Source organism: Ctenocephalides felis, unplaced genomic scaffold, assembly GCF_003426905.1.
Source record: "Ctenocephalides felis isolate EL2017-DRISC unplaced genomic scaffold, ASM342690v1 CF-g0.4_SCAFFOLD_03572, whole genome shotgun sequence".
Taxonomy (NCBI): Eukaryota; Metazoa; Arthropoda; class Insecta; order Siphonaptera; family Pulicidae; genus Ctenocephalides; species Ctenocephalides felis.
In genome coordinates, this window is record NW_020539726.1 from 45,117,580 (window position 1) to 45,137,429 (window position 19,850).

The window sequence follows — 19,850 nt, forward strand, 5'->3', positions numbered from 1 at the left end:
TAGGCTCGTTTCATGCCATCACTGCCTATGCTGATGTTTGGTGGATGTGCCATCATTTCTGGACTTCTGATACTGCAGTTTCCAGAAACCCTGGACACGAGACTTCCTGATACTGTTCAGGAAGCTGAAGACATCGGCAAGAAGAAGTCTGATGTTGTAGTTTGATAAATAATGGATATAAAGATAATTTGTATGATAATAGTTGTAAGGTTGACAAAGAAGAATTTACGAGGTTTGTAGGAATTAGTATATATATATCTATATATATATATATATATGATATACATATATTTATATTTTATATTCAAAAATAGTGCCTTTGTATCAGATTTTTTCTAAAGGCCAAAGTTTTCTTTAAAGAATGATATTTGAATTTACTTATACTTTTTCAATAAAAGATTTTAATTGTATAAACTATATTTTTTTTAACAAAGTTATAACTAATGTAAAGTATATAAATTTTTTTTGTCTAATTATTCGAAAGTTAAGAAAAAAACCCAATGTGAATTCTTCATTAACACGTTTTTTATATTATGTTCACTTTAAGATAAACTAGATTAAGTATTTGTATTACAAAAATGTATTTATTAAGGACTCTAATGCACTATTTTATTTATAGTAAATAAAATTTATATGGACAAATAAAAACTTAAATTTCTACTAGTTTTTTTACGTAAATCATATTTTCCTTTATATAACCTGTTACACTTAATATATTATACAAAATTAATACTAAAATCTTTTTTCTCAGCAAAGTGTCTGAAATTTTTGTCCTCAACAATCGACTAAGCCATGTTATTAATTATTAGATGCCCTGCAGTAATCAGGTATAAGTATGTACCTGAATCAAATGTTGTCAGGAATATTTTTGTGAACAATTGATTTATGTGACAGAATTTCCACTGAGACACATTCTGTAGCGCCTTCTGTTTAAAAACCAGTAATGGTAGTAAAAGACATTAAACTTTTGGTATCTCGAGTTGGTGTCAAGTAAGGTTAGTAATAAATGTAATTGAAATTATTACTAAATAGATTAGAGAACCTGTAGTGAGTTTATTTATAATGTACCTGAGTCCCTATGCCATTGAAAACTATCTTATAATTCAAAGCAAATCTATTCTGATTTAAAGCAAACAGGATTTTGTGCATTGACTGATGGGTTTGGTGAATCTATACCTAAAAGTTTAAATACATAATTTCTGATGATTTGTTGTAAACTGATTTATATAATTAATTAAATGCAAGTAAACTAATATTAATATTGTTATTTTTTTCTTGGAATTCATGTTATATGTATGACATCAAATAAAATAAAGTATATGAAAAAAGTTACTCACCATTGGTAAAGCTTTGTAAGGATTTTTAAAACTACATATAGTTCTTGCAAAATTTGTTAATCACTATTAACATTAAAAACACTTTTATACTGTATATTATAAATAATTTAAAAAATTAAATTATAAAATCAATTACAAAATTTACAAACTTCAGTTTTTTTCAAAATTAAATCAGTGCCAATGATGGGAAAAAAATTAATGTTTTTGACACAACATAAAGAATAAATAAATATATTGCGTTATACAATATTAAATAAGTGATATTATATTTTTATATTCAATAAATGCACGTAATTAATATTTTTAATAATTATTTATGAAACTTTGAATTGTGTTAAGTGGCTTTGAATTGTGTTAAGTGGCGCGAACTCGCGCCAGGTTGGTATCACTTACGAAAAAGGAACATGAAAGATACTTCATATCTCATATCCTTGTCAATATGGCTTCAAATTTAGAAAATTTGTACAAAATATGTAAATTAATCAGTGTTGTGCTATTAAAATGGAATGACAATACTTTATATAACAAGGTAAATTCTTGATGCCATTATATTCATGTAGTATGTTTATAAATACTCAAAAATACTAAATAATGTAACACACAAAATGGACGTTAAATTTTGACAACTGAATATTATTGTTAGTTTAATTATATGTTGTTTTGATTTACTCACCAGTACATAATTCTGTATTGCTTTAGTTCATACTGGTATTTATTTATTTGCAATAAATTACGCATGTCATACTTGTAATATTTAATTTGTAAATCTGTACTGTACCTAACCTGTATTTACCATGTTGCAAATATTACTTTATATATAAATGATAATTTCTAGATTCTTGTGAAGTTCATCGAAAACTTGAAAGAACAGGGGACCCTGAATCATCAAAGAAATGTAAAGGTGAAAAAGTAATCGACTGAGCCAAAAGGTAAGTATCTAAAATCTATATAACTAATATATATATAAATAGTTAGAATTAATCATTTCAAAATTGATAGTATAAAAACTTTATTTCAATATAAAAAATATATACAAATATATATAATAAAATGTCTTTAACGTAATGTTATGTATATGCATATGCATTTAAAGTACTTTTGCATTCAGTCTTAATATGAATAAACAAAATATTATAAAGATTTATATACATACCTATAACATGTGTAAACAATTACATGTATTTAACAAAATCGAGAATATACTACATAAATCTGTTGCGAGAGTTTAAATGCAATAGATATCTATATCAAGTTACTAAAATATCATTTTATCACCCATTCACATTATTTACATACAAGTATCATTAACTACTCAATCTCCTTTTTCATTTACTTCGTTACTGATAGTCTTTTTAAAGGAACACTTTCAACAGTGTTGTTCTCATGGTTATTTGAAACGTGATTTGTTTTGGCAACATCATCATCTACATTTTTTGATAACTTTTCTACATCATTCTGATCAGCCTTTTCGAATGTGGGAGTAACCAGCTTGTCTTTTACTATTGCCAAACCTTAAAACAATAATAGATTTGAAAGTAGTAAACATATTCAATGAAATTTCAATGTTTTAAATGTGTTTACCTATCATTGCCAATGCCATCATAGCAGTTGTCAAGGAAAATGTCCAAATTGTGCCAAATCTTGTGTAGACAACGCTTACAAAAACTGGTCCCAGGACTCGTGAAAGGCAACCTGAACCTGTCATAAGGCCCATCCAGACACCCTGAAAATCCAAGAAAAGGAAATAAGCAAATGCTGGATTTAGAAGACTTCAAATTTAATAAAAATAGTACTATAGCAGTTAAAAGTAAAGATATGATTTAGATAATAAATATATTTAGAAGGCTTTACTTAATTTGGTTGATGGTTGGTTGATGAAGTTTAGTATCTTCAAGTAGACTTCATATTAAGATTTTATTACCTGTGGTCTTGGTCCCAAAATCTTTGAAAAAATGGCTTGAATCAAAGTGACACCAATAGGATATCCGACAGCTGTTAAGGCATATCCGATATAAACTGTCCTATGGTCATAGCTGGTGTGTAGAGGCACCATTCTTGGTCTCGAGGACAACCCACAGGCTCTGGTCTATCAGTTGCATTCATACTGAGGAAAATAAAATTTAGTATCAGTTTCTACTTGGGTATAATTATTTCTAATTGTTATTATTTACCCATAAGTTGAGTTCACAAGTGTGTCATTTGAATAAAAGTCATCATACTCCAAATTTTCATCCATGATTTGTAATTTTTGGCTTGAATATGGTAAATACACAGCTCGTCCAAGGACCATGAGGAAGAAACCACCCCATAGCAAAACTTTGCGCTCTTCAAATACTCTGAAGAAATTAATGGACATATAGTTGGATGATGATTATTATTGTTGTTTGAGAAAATATGTTACTAACTTGCAAAGTGGTCCAATGGCAGCAAAAGTAATACAGGCAACTACTGCTCCAACACTCATAACTACACCCATGTAGTACAACGCTTGAGATTTTGTCCAGGCAAATGGTCCATCGTTAGAGAAGTTCCCAAACTAGAAATTAGAAGACCAAGACATGGTAAAACATTTTAGATATTGGAACAACCTAATAGCATCAGATCTTTATCAAAATGTGGGCTTCACAGGACAAGTTTTGGATCAAGTTATCACAGGACAGTTTTATCTACAGAAGGAGATTCCTATTCACTAAAAAGTGAATAGTGTTAATGGGGATAATAAACATGGGAAAGAAAATCATTTATGGATTTGTGGTGACCTGCCTTCGGGCAGACAACCATTTATTACTATTATTTTCTACTTACGTTTCAAGAAGTACAAAATTGAAGACAAGTACAAAGAAGGCAGCAATAAGTGACCATGCTGCTATATGGTTCTTCTTTATGGACTTCCAGGCTTGTTTCTCGTTGTCCATACCTTGACGGACCATGGCCTCTTTTGCTGCTATTTTGCGTTCGGTGAAAAAGCAGGGAAGGAATAATAGGCAGTTGAAGACACCTGAAAAAAAAGGATAGAAACTTAGAAATATTTTGGTCAAGATGAAGTATCACGGGGAACGAGTAATAGACAGTTGAAGACTGCTGAAAATAGATAATAGAAACTTATATAAAAAAATTGGTCTAGATGAAGTATCATAGGGAACGAGTAATAAACAGTTGAAGACTGCTGAAAACAGATAATAGGTTCTTAAAAAAACTAGTGGTGTGAGGCATCGTGCCTTAAGGCAAATTGCTGAAACTTCCCGTACCGTGATGAAATATTCGAGAAATTTTAAACGTTTTTAAATATATTATAACAAATACTGTAACTTTCATTATTTTTGCTAGCTTGTTATATCTGAGCAAATCGAAAGTAAATTATAAATAATTCAATTTATCTCCAACACATTAACAATCGGCATTTCATTTCGAATTCAATTTAAAAAAAAAAATAGTTTCCTAATTTACACAAAATTGAATTGAAGTGCTGCCGTATAGTCACAGTTTAAACGCATTTGCGAATAATTCTGTGCGACATTTTCACTTATGCTGTGCTTAGCTTGGCGGCATTTTCACATTTTTCAATAGTTTTCACAAAATTAGAAAAGTGCTCCAGTACATAAACAGTCTAAACGCATTTTGGTAAACACTTGTACCAGAGTGGCGCTTAGACTGTGCTTAGTCTGGATAATTTTTTAAATTTTAATCCAAAATTACAAAAATATTTAATGGAAAATGAAAATAAATGTAATAATTTTTTATCTTCATAAATAATTGTTATGTCAATACAAGCAGAAAGTTTTTAGATCATTCAAATCGTATGCTTGGTTCACTCAAAAACTGCCATTTTTTGCACATTTAGCTCTGTATCTTCGAAATGGCGGGACTTGTCTTTGCCAAAAACTAATCACCTCTTCTCCCAATCATTACAAATTGATGATTGAAATCGGATGCTCCGTTCACTCAAAAACTCGATTTGTATTTTCTGCACTCTTTGCTCCGTATCTCCGTAACGGCTGGACCTGCTTTTGCCAAAAACTAATCAGCACATCTCCCTATCAATAGGAATCGAATGTTTTTTAAACCATTTAAATCGGTTGATCCGTGCGCCCGAAAACGTGGACGAAAAAATGCGGACATACAAAACACAATCACATACACATACTCGTACACACACATCCATTGTATCTGAGGTACGCCAAAATGTTCAGAAACCTTCAAAACGTCGAGAAATGATAAAATTGTCATTTTCGATTTTCGGCCCATTACTATAACTACCCTACGGGAAGTTAAAAATTGGTCAAGATGAAGTATCACAGGGAACAAGTAATAGACAGTTGTAGACTGCTGAAAATAGATCATAAAAAATTTATAGAAAATTTGGTCAAGTTGAAGTATCACTTCACGATAGTTCTGTTGACTGCAAGTGACTTGTACAATAAGCATCATCATGATTTGACAAACTTGGTCTTTCTTTTAAAGGATGAGAGCCTAAACAGATTTACCTAATCACTACGAATCATCTTTAAGTCTTTACACCTACGCCATGACATATAAAAACATTTAGGTGGCACAAATCTATCAATAATCTATTACTACTTCATCAGATTTTTTTCCTCTATCTTTTATTACCCATGATGGCGTTGATCCATCCACAAGCTGTGTACATGTCCAATCCAGGCAACCCAAGTGGTCCACTCGTGCCCCCATTGTCTCCCAGTGGCGTAACGGCGCTCTGCAAGGCAGGCCCCACGATGAACCCTAAAACTTGGGCTAAGGAGATGACACTGACAGCCCCTGTTCGTTCTGATTCCCTTGTGGCTGCACTTACGTAGGCTCGACAGACTGCTATACTACCTGGTAAAGGATAATAGATTTATAACTATTATTATTGAAGTAGAACTTCTTTAGGCGCGACATGGGTGTAAATCCGTGCAAATGCATCGGAAATTGTTACGCCAACGTGAAGTGAGAGTCATTCGCTCTCGATGATATGATTTCTATACGGGTCGGTTCTGATGCGTGACTTTATACGTGCGTACGTCACCGAAATCGTGCTTTATACGTGCATACGTCACCGAAAGCGTGAAGCATATTGTTCATCTTCCGGTGTTATGTCAAATCGTTTAAGGTTAAATAGTGGTATAATTCGTGAGTTTATAAAAATGAGGAATATTTTATCCCGTCCCTCATAAACAATTGTAGTGCATATAATAATGCAGGTTCAAAGCCCATTACAAACCCTGAAAGATCAAGAATACATCGTCAAAGAAAACAACTGCAGGAAAATACATCGGTTACTGCCAATTTATTAGAAAATCTTGAGCCAGACTTGACTCCTGAAAAACGCTTGAACTATTCACATTTAAACATATTATTCTGTCATCTTTTTAGATGAAAGTACTGCTATAACTTTTTTTGATACACCAACTACATAACGTCAATTCCAAATTGATGATTCTGTTTATAATGTGACTAATAATGTGACAAGAATTGATCTTTTGCAAGAGTCAAATGAAGTATTTGAACTTCCATATAAAGACTTCAATTTATTTAGGAATATACGAAAATTGTTTGAAAAACAATTTACAAATGATAGCTTTGGCTATGTATGTTTTGTATATGATAGACATTTCAAAGTGATTTAAAAATATCAAATGATGCTCAAAAACAAATTCTTCTTAATACTGTTTTTTTTGAATATTGATTCAAATAATCAGGTTGGACTTTGTGTAAATTTAACGGGTTTGTATTTCCACCTATAACAAAATATCTACCTAAACTAGATACTGTATCTGAAAGGTTAATTTCACCTAGGTTGTGTTTCAACAAATTAGATGATTGCGACATGAAAATGGACAATTTGGAATATTTGGCCAAATTATAAATGTGCCTGTTGACGTTAATACGGTTAATTTTTTACCTCGTAATATTGATCATGATCATTCCATTAACATTCACATAAAAAAGAAAATGATTCATAGATCAAGCTATGTGCAGGGCTTGATAAATAAAACAAATATAAAAGTATGGCTTCAATTTTTTAGGCAAGACAGATATTACAGATGTTCAAGAAATGAGATGAAGTTCTTCAAACACAATTATTTACATGATGACTGAAGTTACGAAAACAATATTTGTTTAGGCGCTGTTTAACATAATCCACTGTGTGAACGAATATTATAGAATTTATTAATCAGCAATTACTTTAAACCGATCATGTCATATTTGAAGTATGATTTTAATTACATTATTGTTTGTAAATATTATACATATTTTTAATGCAATCATAAATATATAATTTATAATTTATCATTATATAAATGTATATAATGGTCGACACTAATAAATGTGTGCATCACGAGTGTTACCATATTACTAATAAACATTATTCAAAATTGGTATATGATGTATTTATTCTTACTCAACTTAAATTTGCTACTTTATACAGTAGCAAATAAGTTTTACTTCAATCGCGTGTGATCCTTACGCGCACTCTTTTTTTATTATTATTTCTGGTCAACATCAGTGGGATTCAGTTAGGACTTACTTGAGCTGACTCCGACCAAAAACCTGGAGAACAACATCCAGTATTTTCTGTTGTCTGGAAAAGCTTCTAGAACACTGTACAGGGCGCTCGCTATTGTGAATAGCATCAAGGAACACATCAGAGGACCCCTAAAAAAAAATTGAGTGATAAAGACTTGACCATAAATTATTGTATTTTGTACTTGATATTTGATGACTGTCATACAAGTTTGGAATGAGCCAGTTTTAGTGACAATGTCAATATTGAGATTATTTGGATACACTTATTTATAGGTCCACATTTTAGATAGATAGATGTATTTAGATGTATTAGATATACAATTCACATTTTCTGCATGTGTTGAATTTCGAAAATAGGCTGAAAATCAAATTCTCAGACCTATAACTGTTATTCTTATATATAAAAATGGATCGCAAAATGTGTTGGTAAGCGCATAACTCAACAACGCCTGGACCAATTTGGCCAATTCTTTTTTTTTTAAATGTTCGTTGAAGTCCAAGGATGGTTCTTACGGCGAGAAAATATCGAACAATTGCCGAGAAAACCCAAAAACCCTTTTCTTACTAAAACGTAGAATCATTTGAGCTTTATTGCTATTTTATAAAGTTCATATTAAATTACAAGCACTCACTGTATACTCCTTTATTTATTTATTTTTTATTTATTTATTTATTCAAGCCGTAATCAATAATAATAGATATTATTTCAGGCTCTTGTCAAGCTTATTCATAATTAATATTAAAATGATAGTAATTTTATAATAATCATAGTAGCTGCACGAATTTGGGTTCTGAAAAAAGAGCTGAAAAAAAGCATTCGAACATTAAATACAATGTTCATCATCAAGTTCATCATATTAATGTCTATTTGACCACCAGTCAAGCTCAAAATTCTTGCACAAGGTTGAAAGTTATACTCATTTAAAACCGTAAAAAAGTTAAATTAATTAAATAGCAATAAAATAAAATTAAAAAAAAAAATGGTTGTACAGGCGATCAAATGGTCAGACTACATAGATAAAGTATAAGGATTATGCAAGAAAATAGTTATTGAAATCAAATTGAGAAAATTCAGTAATGTCATAAAAAGCTAATTCTTTAAAAAGTTTAACTAGGGAAGCATGAAATTTTTTGCTGTCTAAGTTTCGGATATTGAGTGGAAGTTTATTTATTTCGATTAATTCGGATTTTATACGATTATTCGGATTTGGATAAATCTTTCTAAAGTTTGTTAAGGAAATTTTCTAGGATGTATGTGATTATAAAGTACTGGGATGTATGTGCAATATTTTAGGAATAAAGAGAAAAAATTGCAAAAAACGACATGTCATGTCAAAACTAATCTGCCAAAAATTTCAATTTATCTATGAACCTAGACAATATTAGAATATGTATAAAAAATTTATGATTTATGATTTTTTGCCAAAAAGCAGCTGAGATGTGCCAGAAATTAAAATAGTATAAAATACAGTATATGTATGGCAGATTGAATGATACACATATGAACAGGTTATGACAAATTCATTCACTTAAAATATGAAATTAAGTATTAATCAGGGCCGGTCCTACCTTTAATGCGATGCATGCGAAAAATACGAGTGCACGCCTTAGGGGGCGCCAATGCAAAATTCGGATATCAAATTTTCAATATTTTTTATTTCAATGTATAATTTCTTTGCATCTTTTACTAATCTTTCCACAATATTTTTAAATTCGAAAAAATTTCACTTCATAACAACAAATGGGAAAGTAAAGATGAATACATACAATTCGGTCCTCATCATATCGATTAGGAGAAGTTCAAGATGCAATTTTGGATATCTTAGATAATAAAAAATTAAATTAATTTAATCCAACATGAAGTACAAGTGTTATGTTATGGTTATGGTTATGTTATACCGTTTAAAAGACTTCAATTTCCAATATTGAGTGTGGGAATTGAGACTCATCATTTTATTTAAAGCAGTTCTACATTTAACGTCGCTCATATTATAAATATATATGCATTTTGGCGAGAAGAGTAATTTAAAAACAATAATTATTATTTTTAGGTACACGGTAAATATTAGTATATTATATTAAAAGATTGTAGACATGGTACAATACAACGTCTGTACCAATAAACCTTTAGTAGTGAGATATCTATCCAAAAGTTAAAATCAAAGATCAATGACAACTTTGGTGAAAAATTTATATCAATTATTACCTGGAGGAGCTCGCCTTGTTACCCCACCATCCTGCCAAAGGACTGCACAACATCTGTGCCAAAGGATTAGCAGCCACAATGTACCCCATAAATTCCTTACCAGCGGTCGGATCTAACTGAGAAAAAAGATTCACTTAGGGAACTTCTTAGGAAAGACAAAATAAGAATTCATTACTTAAAATAGAGTATTAGTTCTACCTTATCCAAATAAGGCCAGACTCCGGTCAGAACGATGCTGAATCCTAAGGACATAAGGAACATGGTGAAGTAGATGATTCGAACTGATCGCCATCTGATCTTGTACTCTTCTGCTGTTTCCAGACCGTCCACCAGGTGTCTGTCGTCCTTGGGTTTCATCAGGCGCCGCCTGATGTTGCGGACGCAATTCATTATGGGGCTGGAGGGAAAAAGAAAATTTAACTTTTTGGAAAAAATATAATCAAGATAAATTATTAACTTCCCGTAGGGTAAGTTATAGTAATCGCAAAAAAATCGAAAATGAAAATTTTTATATATCTTTACGTTTCAGAGGTTTCTGAACATTTTGGCATACCTTAGAAACAATGGATGTATGTGTGTGTGTGTGTGTGTGTGTGTGTGTATGTGCGTGTGTGTATGTATGTGCGGATACAAATTTTCGTCGACGATTTCGGGAACACGGATCAACCGATTTGAATAATTCAAAAAACATTCGATTCGTATTGATAAGGAGACGTGCTGATTAGTTTTTGGCGAAGGCAGGTCTAGCCGTTCCGGAGATACGGGGCAAAAAGTGCCGAAAACGGTAACTCAGTTTTTATGAGAACGGAGCGTCCGATTTTAATAATTCAAAAAACATTCAACTTGTATTGACAAGATAAAGAATTGATCAAATTTTCATAAAGGCAGGTCTAGCGGTTTCGGAGATCTAACGAAAAAAGTAAAAAAATGAGCCATTTGGCGGTCAAAAATGATCATTAGACATATGCACATCAAATTTTCAGATATTTTATAGAGATTTTAACAATGAGTATAAATTTTGTTTATTTTCCTATGGGTTCCGTACCAATGTTTACCCGTTAGACAGCGACGCCGCGCTTACGCGCTTTATATTTTGTCTCTATGCAGTTAAAGCGGTACGATTGCTTTGAAAAACAAGTTCAGATCTTCCAAAATATGTCAAAATAAAAAAAAACATTTTTTTTTCAAAAAAAAAAAATTAAAAAAAAATTTTTTTAAAAAAAAATTTAAAAAAAAAATTTTTTTTTTTCAAAAAAAAGTAATTTTTTGTCCAATTTATAGTTTCTCAAAAATCTTATTTTTTCGAAATAATTTTTTTTCAAAAATGTTAATCGTTTTTAAAAAAAATAATCATTTTTGGTACGGGAAGTTCCAGCAATTTGCCTTAAGGCACGATGCCCTAATTGCCTTAAGACAGAATTCCACTTACAGCTAGTTTTCTTTGACAATCCAGAGACACTTAGTTGCTAAAATTGTAACTACCATAGGCATATGTAAGACGACTTTTTTCACGTTTTTATGTGGTGGATGTACTTTGTTTTTCAAACTTTCACATACTCAAAACTTCGAAGTACGGAATGATATTTTTTCAAATTTTCAATTGCTAGAAAGTCTTTGTCAAAATTTGAAGCTTTGGAGGTACTTTTTCAAAATTTTCAAGGGTTAGGTGTTTTTTTTATGTTTTCAAATATTTCAAATAAGGATGATCTTTTTTCAAATTTTCAATTGCTAGTGGGTCTTTGTCCAAATTTTCAATTGCTAGAGGGTCTTTTTCAAATTTTCGAAGAATTTTACCAACATTTTCAACGGTTAGTTTTTTTTTTTTTTTTAAGTTTTAAAATTTTCAAGTACAAGCTGATCTTTCTCCAAGTTTTCAATTGCTCGAGGGTCTTTTTCAAATTCTCAAGCTTCAGAGGGACATTTTCAAAGGTTAGGTGTTTTGTTAAAATTTTCAAATTTTCAAGAAATAATGCTCTTATTCCAAATTTTCAATTGCTAGTGGGCCCTTTTCCAAATTTTTAATTGCTATTGGTACATTTTTTCAAATTTTCAATTGTTAGAGGGTCTATTTCAAATTTTCAAGCTTTGGAGGAAATTTTCCAAAATTTTCAAGGGTTAGGTTAGTGGGTCTTTGTTTTTTTTTAATTTTCAAGTAAGGATAATCTTTTTCCAAATTTTCAATTGCTGGTGGGTCTTTTTTCAAATTTTCAATTGCTAGACGGTCTTTTTAAAATTTCTAAGCTTTAGGAGGACTTTTCCAAAATTTTCGAAGGTTAGGTGTTTTTTTTAAGTTTTCAAATTTTCAAGAAAGGATGATATTTTTCAAAATTTTCAATTGCTAGTGGGTCTTTTACCAACTTTTCAAGCTTTAGAGGGACTTTTTCAAAATTTTCAAAGGTTAGGTGTTTTGTTAAAGTTTTAAAATTTTCAAGAAATGATGATCTTTTTCCAAATTTTTAATTGTTATCGGTACTTTTTTCAAATTTTCAATTGCTATAAGGGTCTTTTTCAATTTTTCAAACTTTGTAGGGACTTTTCCAAAATTTTCAAAGGTTAGGTGTTTTTTTAAGTTTTCAAATTTTCAAGTAAAGATCTTTTTCCAAAATGTCAATTGCTAGTGGGCCTTTTTCCAAAATTTCAAGCTTTAGAGGGACTTTTCCAAAATTTTCAGGTGTTAGGTGTTTCTTCAAAGTTTTAAGTGTCACGCGTTATTTTTTCAAAATTTTGTATACTAAAAGAGCATTTTTGTGGTTTTACACATTTGAGTCTATTTTCAAATTTTTGTTTTCTAAAGGGCACTTTCCGAACTTTAACGTGTTAGAACTTTTATCCAAAATTTTAACTACTAAGGGATGGCTAGGGTTGTTTTTCAAACCTTCAATTGCTAAAGGGACTTTTTTTTAACTTTCAAGTACTACAGGGACTTTTTCAAAAATCTAGGGACCATCGGAACTTTTTTTTAAATTTCTTTGTACTTTAGAAACTTTTTTTTGGAACTTCTACACAAGGACTGTTATTCAAAGAACCCCAAATGCTGGAGGACCTATTATAACTCAACTTTTCAAATCCTACTAGAACTTTTCTTACACTAGATGATTTTTTTAAACTAGTACCATTTTCAAATTTTTACACACTAGATGGCATTTTTTCAAATTCCTACATTCAAGAGGAAGGAGCTTTTTAGTTAGCATTTTTGCCAAAAAACTTTTTATAATGGAAGAATTTTATTGATATTGCTATATCATAAATATTAAACCTTGGCATATTTATTTTAACTCTTGCATATTAGAGTACGTTTTTCTAATTTTAATATTTTTGAACTTTTACATTCTTTTAAATAAATTCCTACTTCTTAGAATATTTTTTCAAACTTCTGCATGCTAGAAAAATCATTTGTCAAACTTTTAAACATTACAAAACGTTTTTAAAACTCCTATATACTAGATGTTTTTCTAAACTTCTACATCGACTTTTTGTATTTGTTTACTAACTTGCCAAAAGCTAGAAGGAATTTTGTTAAACCTCTTTGTGCTAGAGGAAATTTGTTTAAATTTGAGCCTATTGCAGGAATTTCACTCAAATTTTTACATTTTCGAGGACCTTATCCAAACTTTTAAATAATGGGGAACCTTTTTAAAACCTCAATATTATGCCAGCAAGTTTTTTCAAATTTAAAATAAATCAGAGGCACTTCTATTCAATCTTTTGTATAATAAATTATCTTTTTTCGAACCATTTATCAAACTTTTACAAACAAGAGAACCTTTTCTTAAACTCATACATACTAGATAAATCTTTTTCTACACTGTTACACACTAACGAATATTTGGATTAGATATTTTGGATAACTTGCCAATAGGCTATATAAATATCAGTTACATACTCGACAAAAACCATGACCTGGGTGTTGACCAGGTTCGCCAAACGGTTCACCAGGATCTTCATTTTTCTTCAAATCGTTAGCAACAAATGTAGAAAGAATATACTTGTGTTACTTCTTTTAAACACCACACCAATAACAATAATATAATAACAACCCGTAAATTTAGAAACAATTCTAACGTATTTATTAATAACTATTTATTATTTAATTATTATTATTAAAATTTCCAAACGACATCGGAGACGTCTCAACCGGTACTGAGAGGCGCGAATTAAAACAAAAAATACGAAACGCGTTTGCGAATGCACTTCTGCATTTGCAGGAGGACAGAAGTTGGAAACATTTTAATTCATTACATGATTAAATATAATAATAGTTGCAATCACTGTACTTCAAATGTTTGAAAAAAACTTTTCTCTGGTATGTAAGACTTTGAGAAAACCAAGTCCTTCTAGTATGTCAAAGATTTGACAAAAATTTTTTCTAGTATGTTACAGTTTTATTGAGTCTCTCTAGCACATAAAATTTTGAAAAATATTTTTACTTATTAGTAGTTTTATTAAACTTTATTTATATATTGCTTATTGAAAGGACTTTTAATACATTTTTCACATAATAGGCCTTTGATGGCAAACTCACACTGAATGGCAACTTCGATATGTTAAAAGACTTTTTTTTAAACTTATAAATTTTGGAGGGAGTTTTTACAAATTTTCACATGGTTCTCGAACTTTTATTCAAACTTGTGCTTACTTAGAGGAGTTTTTCCAATGTTGACATACTCCATGGACTCTTGTTCAATGGGGGGACTTTCATTTAATTTTGACAACTTTGGCATACTGAAATACTTTTATTCAAACTTTCATATACTGAAGGAAATTTTATTCAAACTTTGACGTACTAGAGGGACTTTTTTGAACTTTGACACCTTGGATGGACTTTTTCTTAACTTTGACATGCTTCCTCGACTCTTATTCAAACTTTGACATATATTGAAGGACTTTTTACAACATTTTACATACTTTAGGGACTTTTATTCAAACTTTCACATACTGGAGAAACTTTCATCCCATCTTTGACATACTGAAGGGACTTTTATTCAAACTTTGACATTCTGGATCGATTTTGAGTCAAACTTTGATATACTGAAGGACTTTTGTTCAACCTCTGATATACTGTAGGAATTTTTACTCAAACTTTTATAAACTGGAGGAACTTCTTTCCCAAACTTTGACATACAGGAGAGTCTTTTATTCACACTTTGACATACTGGAGGAAGTTTTATTCAAACTTTGACATACTGGAGGAAGTTTTATTCAAATTCTGACATACTGTATGAAGTTTTATTGAAACTGTGACATACTGGAGGAAGTTTTATTTGAACTTTTATATACTGGAGGAACTTCTTTCCTAAACTTTGGCATACTGGAGAGTCTTTTATTCATACTTTGACATACTGGAGAAAGTTTTATTCAAAGTTTGACATACTGAGGGCACTTTTCTAAAGTTTTACATACTTCATGGACTTTTATGCAAACTTCGACATAGTAGAGAGAGTTTCATTCAGATTTTTTTTACAACCTTTTATATACTCCATGGACTTTTATTCAAACTTTAACATAATGGTGGAATTTTTGTTCTAACTTTGACATACTGAATAGTGTTTTCCCACACTTTTGGAAATTCTAATGACTTTTTTCCAAACTTTGACATTCTGAAAGGACTTTTTTAAGTTTTGAGTACTGGAGTGACTTTTATTCGAGTATGTTAAATACTAGATCTACGGACTTTTATTCCATTTTTTCATATCCTTCATGGACTTATATTCAAACTTTTAACATATTCCATTAACTTTTATTCAAACTTTGACATATTGTATGAATTTTTATTCAAACTTTGACATACTGAAGGTACTTTAATTTAAACTTTGACATACTAGACTTACAAGAGAAACTTTTACTTAAACTTTAGCAAACTGGATGGAATTTTTATAAACTTTTATATACTCCATGAAATTTTATTCAAACTTTGACTTACTATATAAGGTTTTATTCAAAAATTGACACACTTGAGGTCTTGAGGTACTTTCTATTACATTTTTACATACTATACGGACTTTATTCAAACTTTTACATACTGGAGGGTGTTTTATTAAACTTTTACATACTACATAAACTTTTATTCAAACTAAGTGGCTTCAAACCAAGGTCCCAATAGGAAAAATGACGATTTTTCGAGTATGCAGAAGTTTGCAAAAAAATCGAAGAAGTAGGAATTTATAAAAAAAATGTAAAAATGCATAAATGTTAAAATTAGAAAAATTTACTCTAGTATGCAGTAGTTAAAATATATATGCCTAACTTTTCAAAAAGTCCATTTATGATATAGGAATTTAAATAAAATCCGTCCATTATGAAAAGTTTATTGGCAGATTGTCAAAAATGCCAACTAAAAAGCTCCACGAATGATAAAAAGCAAAAGATTCTTTTAAAATGTAGCAATTTGAAAAAAAAATTCCTCTAGTGTGCAAAAGTTTGAAAAATCATTACCAGTTAGCAGTTACAAAAAATTATCTAAAATAATTAGATAAGGCCTAAAAAAAGTTTTCTAGTTGGAATTGAAAATTTCAGATTTGAGAAGAAAGGTCCACCAATATTTGAATATTTGGGTCATTTTGACAAACTTTTCAAATTTGACATCCCTGGAAAAGCTTTATACGCATAACTTATATGTATAAAATTGTAAATGTATATACATATGTATATGTATAAATTAGTGCATAATTATTATGGCTTTCGAATTAAACACGAACAAATTGATTAAATAATTCTTAAATTGAACAATGACAAATTCAACATTGTTCATTGCATTCTACAATTTGATTTGATATACTAATTATATATTGCAATCTATATATATATATATATATATATATATATATATATATATATATATATAATATACATTGCAATATTACTAGAGGTGTCATTTAACGCTCCATTGAAATATGTCAAATGGCATAATTGCATTTGTTGTTAATATTACACAATTCAAATTGTTACTTATAAAATCATACATACAAATAAATTTAATATGAACTATATTAAAATTATATTTAACATTCTGGGCTAAGGATTGCTCTCTTATCTTACCTAAAAATAAATAAAACTATCATGGATAACTTGGCTAAATATGCCACTTTATTATTTATAATTTTTATAATTTCTAACTTTTCGGAGCAAAAGTTTCTGGTTTTGCCAAAAAATCCGACTTGCTAATTTGATGTTTTCTCGACGTTTCAAGTCATTCTGAATCGTTTGACACCGAAACTTTAAAAAATATACATGTATGTGGGACAAAATTTGACTAGTTTTGTAATCGGTTTATTATCAATTTATAAAAAATGAACTTCTGTTCATAATATATTTACAGTGCAAAATATCATCATAAGATTTTTACAAGTATCATTTTTATGATCCATTAAAGTTTCCATTTAAATCCTGCGTCTGATTTAATTCCATCCAATAAATATTTATTATTGATTCATATTGTTCGATTGTGAACGATAAATCGCAATCGGAAATTAATAATAATAATTATTATTGACGATATAAACAAAACATTATCGATTGCCGGCGAGAAAATATTTTGGGAATTCTAATTGTTATTTGAATTGTAATTGTTTATATAAAATGGCTGGAATTGAAATTATATCATTTTATGGTTGATATGAATTTAATATAACTAAAAAAATAAATATTTGAAATGATATACGAATTTTACTTATATCTTTTAAAATAGATTTAATAAAATTATTACTTCTATCTTAACGAATTGCATTTTTTCAAAAAAATGTATATTTTTTTTCAAATTTCAATATCTGTTACTACTGCTATTTAACAATAATATGTAACATTGAATATATAAATAAAATATAGTACCAAATGAAGGACATTGTTTTCACTAAAATGATATCTTTATTATGATAATTTAATATAAAATAAACTAGTGGTGCATGGCATCGTGCCTTAGAGCAAATTGCTAGAACTTCGCGTACTAAAAATTTAAATTTTTAAAAAAGATTCAATTTTCTTTTAGAACCCGATTTTTGAGATTTTCAAAATTTTTGAAAATGATTGATCTTTTTGAAAAATTTGTTTTTTTTTTATTTTGAAATATCTTGGAAGTTTAGAATTACGGTTAAACATTGGTACGGAATCCATAGAAAAGTGAACAAAAACCTTCCGGGAAGTTATCTACTAATAATGATAAAAATTAATAAATAAAATTTGTGAATATTACAAATAATATTAGAAAAACAATAAATGACAAATAATAATAAATATAACAAAATAACAATATTAGAAATAAAATAACAGAACAAATAAATAATAGTAACTAAAAATTTATTAATAAAAATAATAATATTAATGTATTAATTAAAGCATACATAATATTATTATCTAAATTAATATCAAGTTAAGACACTGAAGTTGGCTAATTTAGTTAAAATAATTAATATTTTACACACTTAAATTAAATTGTAATTTTATTAAATCAATTTAATTACTAACTCTAATTAATAACCCTATGATTTTAGTTATATTTATTTGTTTGTAAAACAATTTTAAATTTATTAAAGATTGTTAATTAATCATAAATTTAAATATACTCCATTCAAGTATTTTTTAATTTTTTTAAAATTTATGATTAATTAACAATGTTTAATAAATTTAAGATTGTTTTACAAATAAATAAATATATAACTAAAATCATTGGAATATTAATTGGGGTTAGCAATTAATTTAATTTAATAAATTTACAATTTAAGTTTGTAAAATATTAATTATTTTTAATAAATTAGTCAACATCAATGTCTGACTTTTAAATATATGATTCTATTTTTTAAAATTTAGTCTTTTTGAAAAAAAAAACAAATTAGAAAATTTTCATTTTAAAATTTTCTACATTTTGGGTATTCGGGATGATCGCTTTTTTCAGAATTATTATATGTATATAAAAAGAATATATATTTTGTTACAATTTTTATTTATTTGAAAATTAGAAAAATATATGCATCAAGCTTGGCATCAAGTTTTCTACGTTTCCTAGGTATGGTATGATTCCTTCTTCAGGAACAAATTTTTTTTTATAATTTTGTACACTTGTTAATTATTTGACAATTTGAAAAAAACAATTATATGAAATTTTATATTAAAATATGGTATATAATTTTAATATTCATGTCTAAATTTAAAATAATTCAAAATTAGTAACAAGTGCCTTTGTATTTTTATTAATTTGACATTTCTGAACACGTGTTTTGTGAACTGTCAATTTTGCACAGAATTAATTCTTCCATCTATTGGCGCAAGTGCGACAAAAACGGTTTGTTTCTTAGCAAATTGGTTAATCCCTGCGCTTTATTTATTTATTTATAATAATATCAATAACAAACATTTATTTATTTATTTTTAATAACAAATTTGACTATTTTTATAGCAAAAATAATATTAAATGTACTTTTTCCTTAAGCTTTACTACAATTTTTATATATTGAGTGTTTATTATGGTAAAAAATATTATTATATTAGTAACAAGTGGTATCAAGTCATAGTTTTGAATAAAAAGTACAGATTTTAAAATGTAAGTACAAGTGTAAAACATGTAGAATGCCCAAATAATAATTTAAACTCAAAATATTATCTTAAAAATTAAAGGCCCATTTTTTTCACAGAATAAAAATGTTATGCTAAAGCTATGTTACGGATGTATTTTTGTATGAACTGTCATGGCAATGTCATACTATGCTTGTTTATTGATAGTAAAAACTGTAAAAAGTCTATTCATTTGCTGTGCGATCAGGCATCAGGTATTTTACATATAAACAAGCAAG

The 19,850-nt window shown here is 28.9% G+C and overlaps 1 protein-coding gene across 1 annotated transcript; it reads right to left on the bottom strand.

The window, feature by feature from the left end:
* Window positions 1-2,666: 2,666 nt before the first annotated feature.
* On the bottom strand, window positions 2,667-13,978 carry LOC113388575 (major facilitator superfamily domain-containing protein 8-like). The gene is given in 13 exon segments (XM_026625944.1): window positions 2,667-2,848; window positions 2,919-3,060; window positions 3,259-3,350; window positions 3,353-3,441; window positions 3,509-3,673; window positions 3,743-3,848; window positions 3,851-3,873; window positions 4,143-4,335; window positions 5,949-6,169; window positions 7,863-7,994; window positions 10,072-10,187; window positions 10,270-10,468; window positions 13,955-13,978. Coding segments are annotated over 13 exon segments (1,674 nt in total). The 5' UTR covers window positions 13,969-13,978.
* Window positions 13,979-19,850: the final 5,872 nt, after the last annotated feature.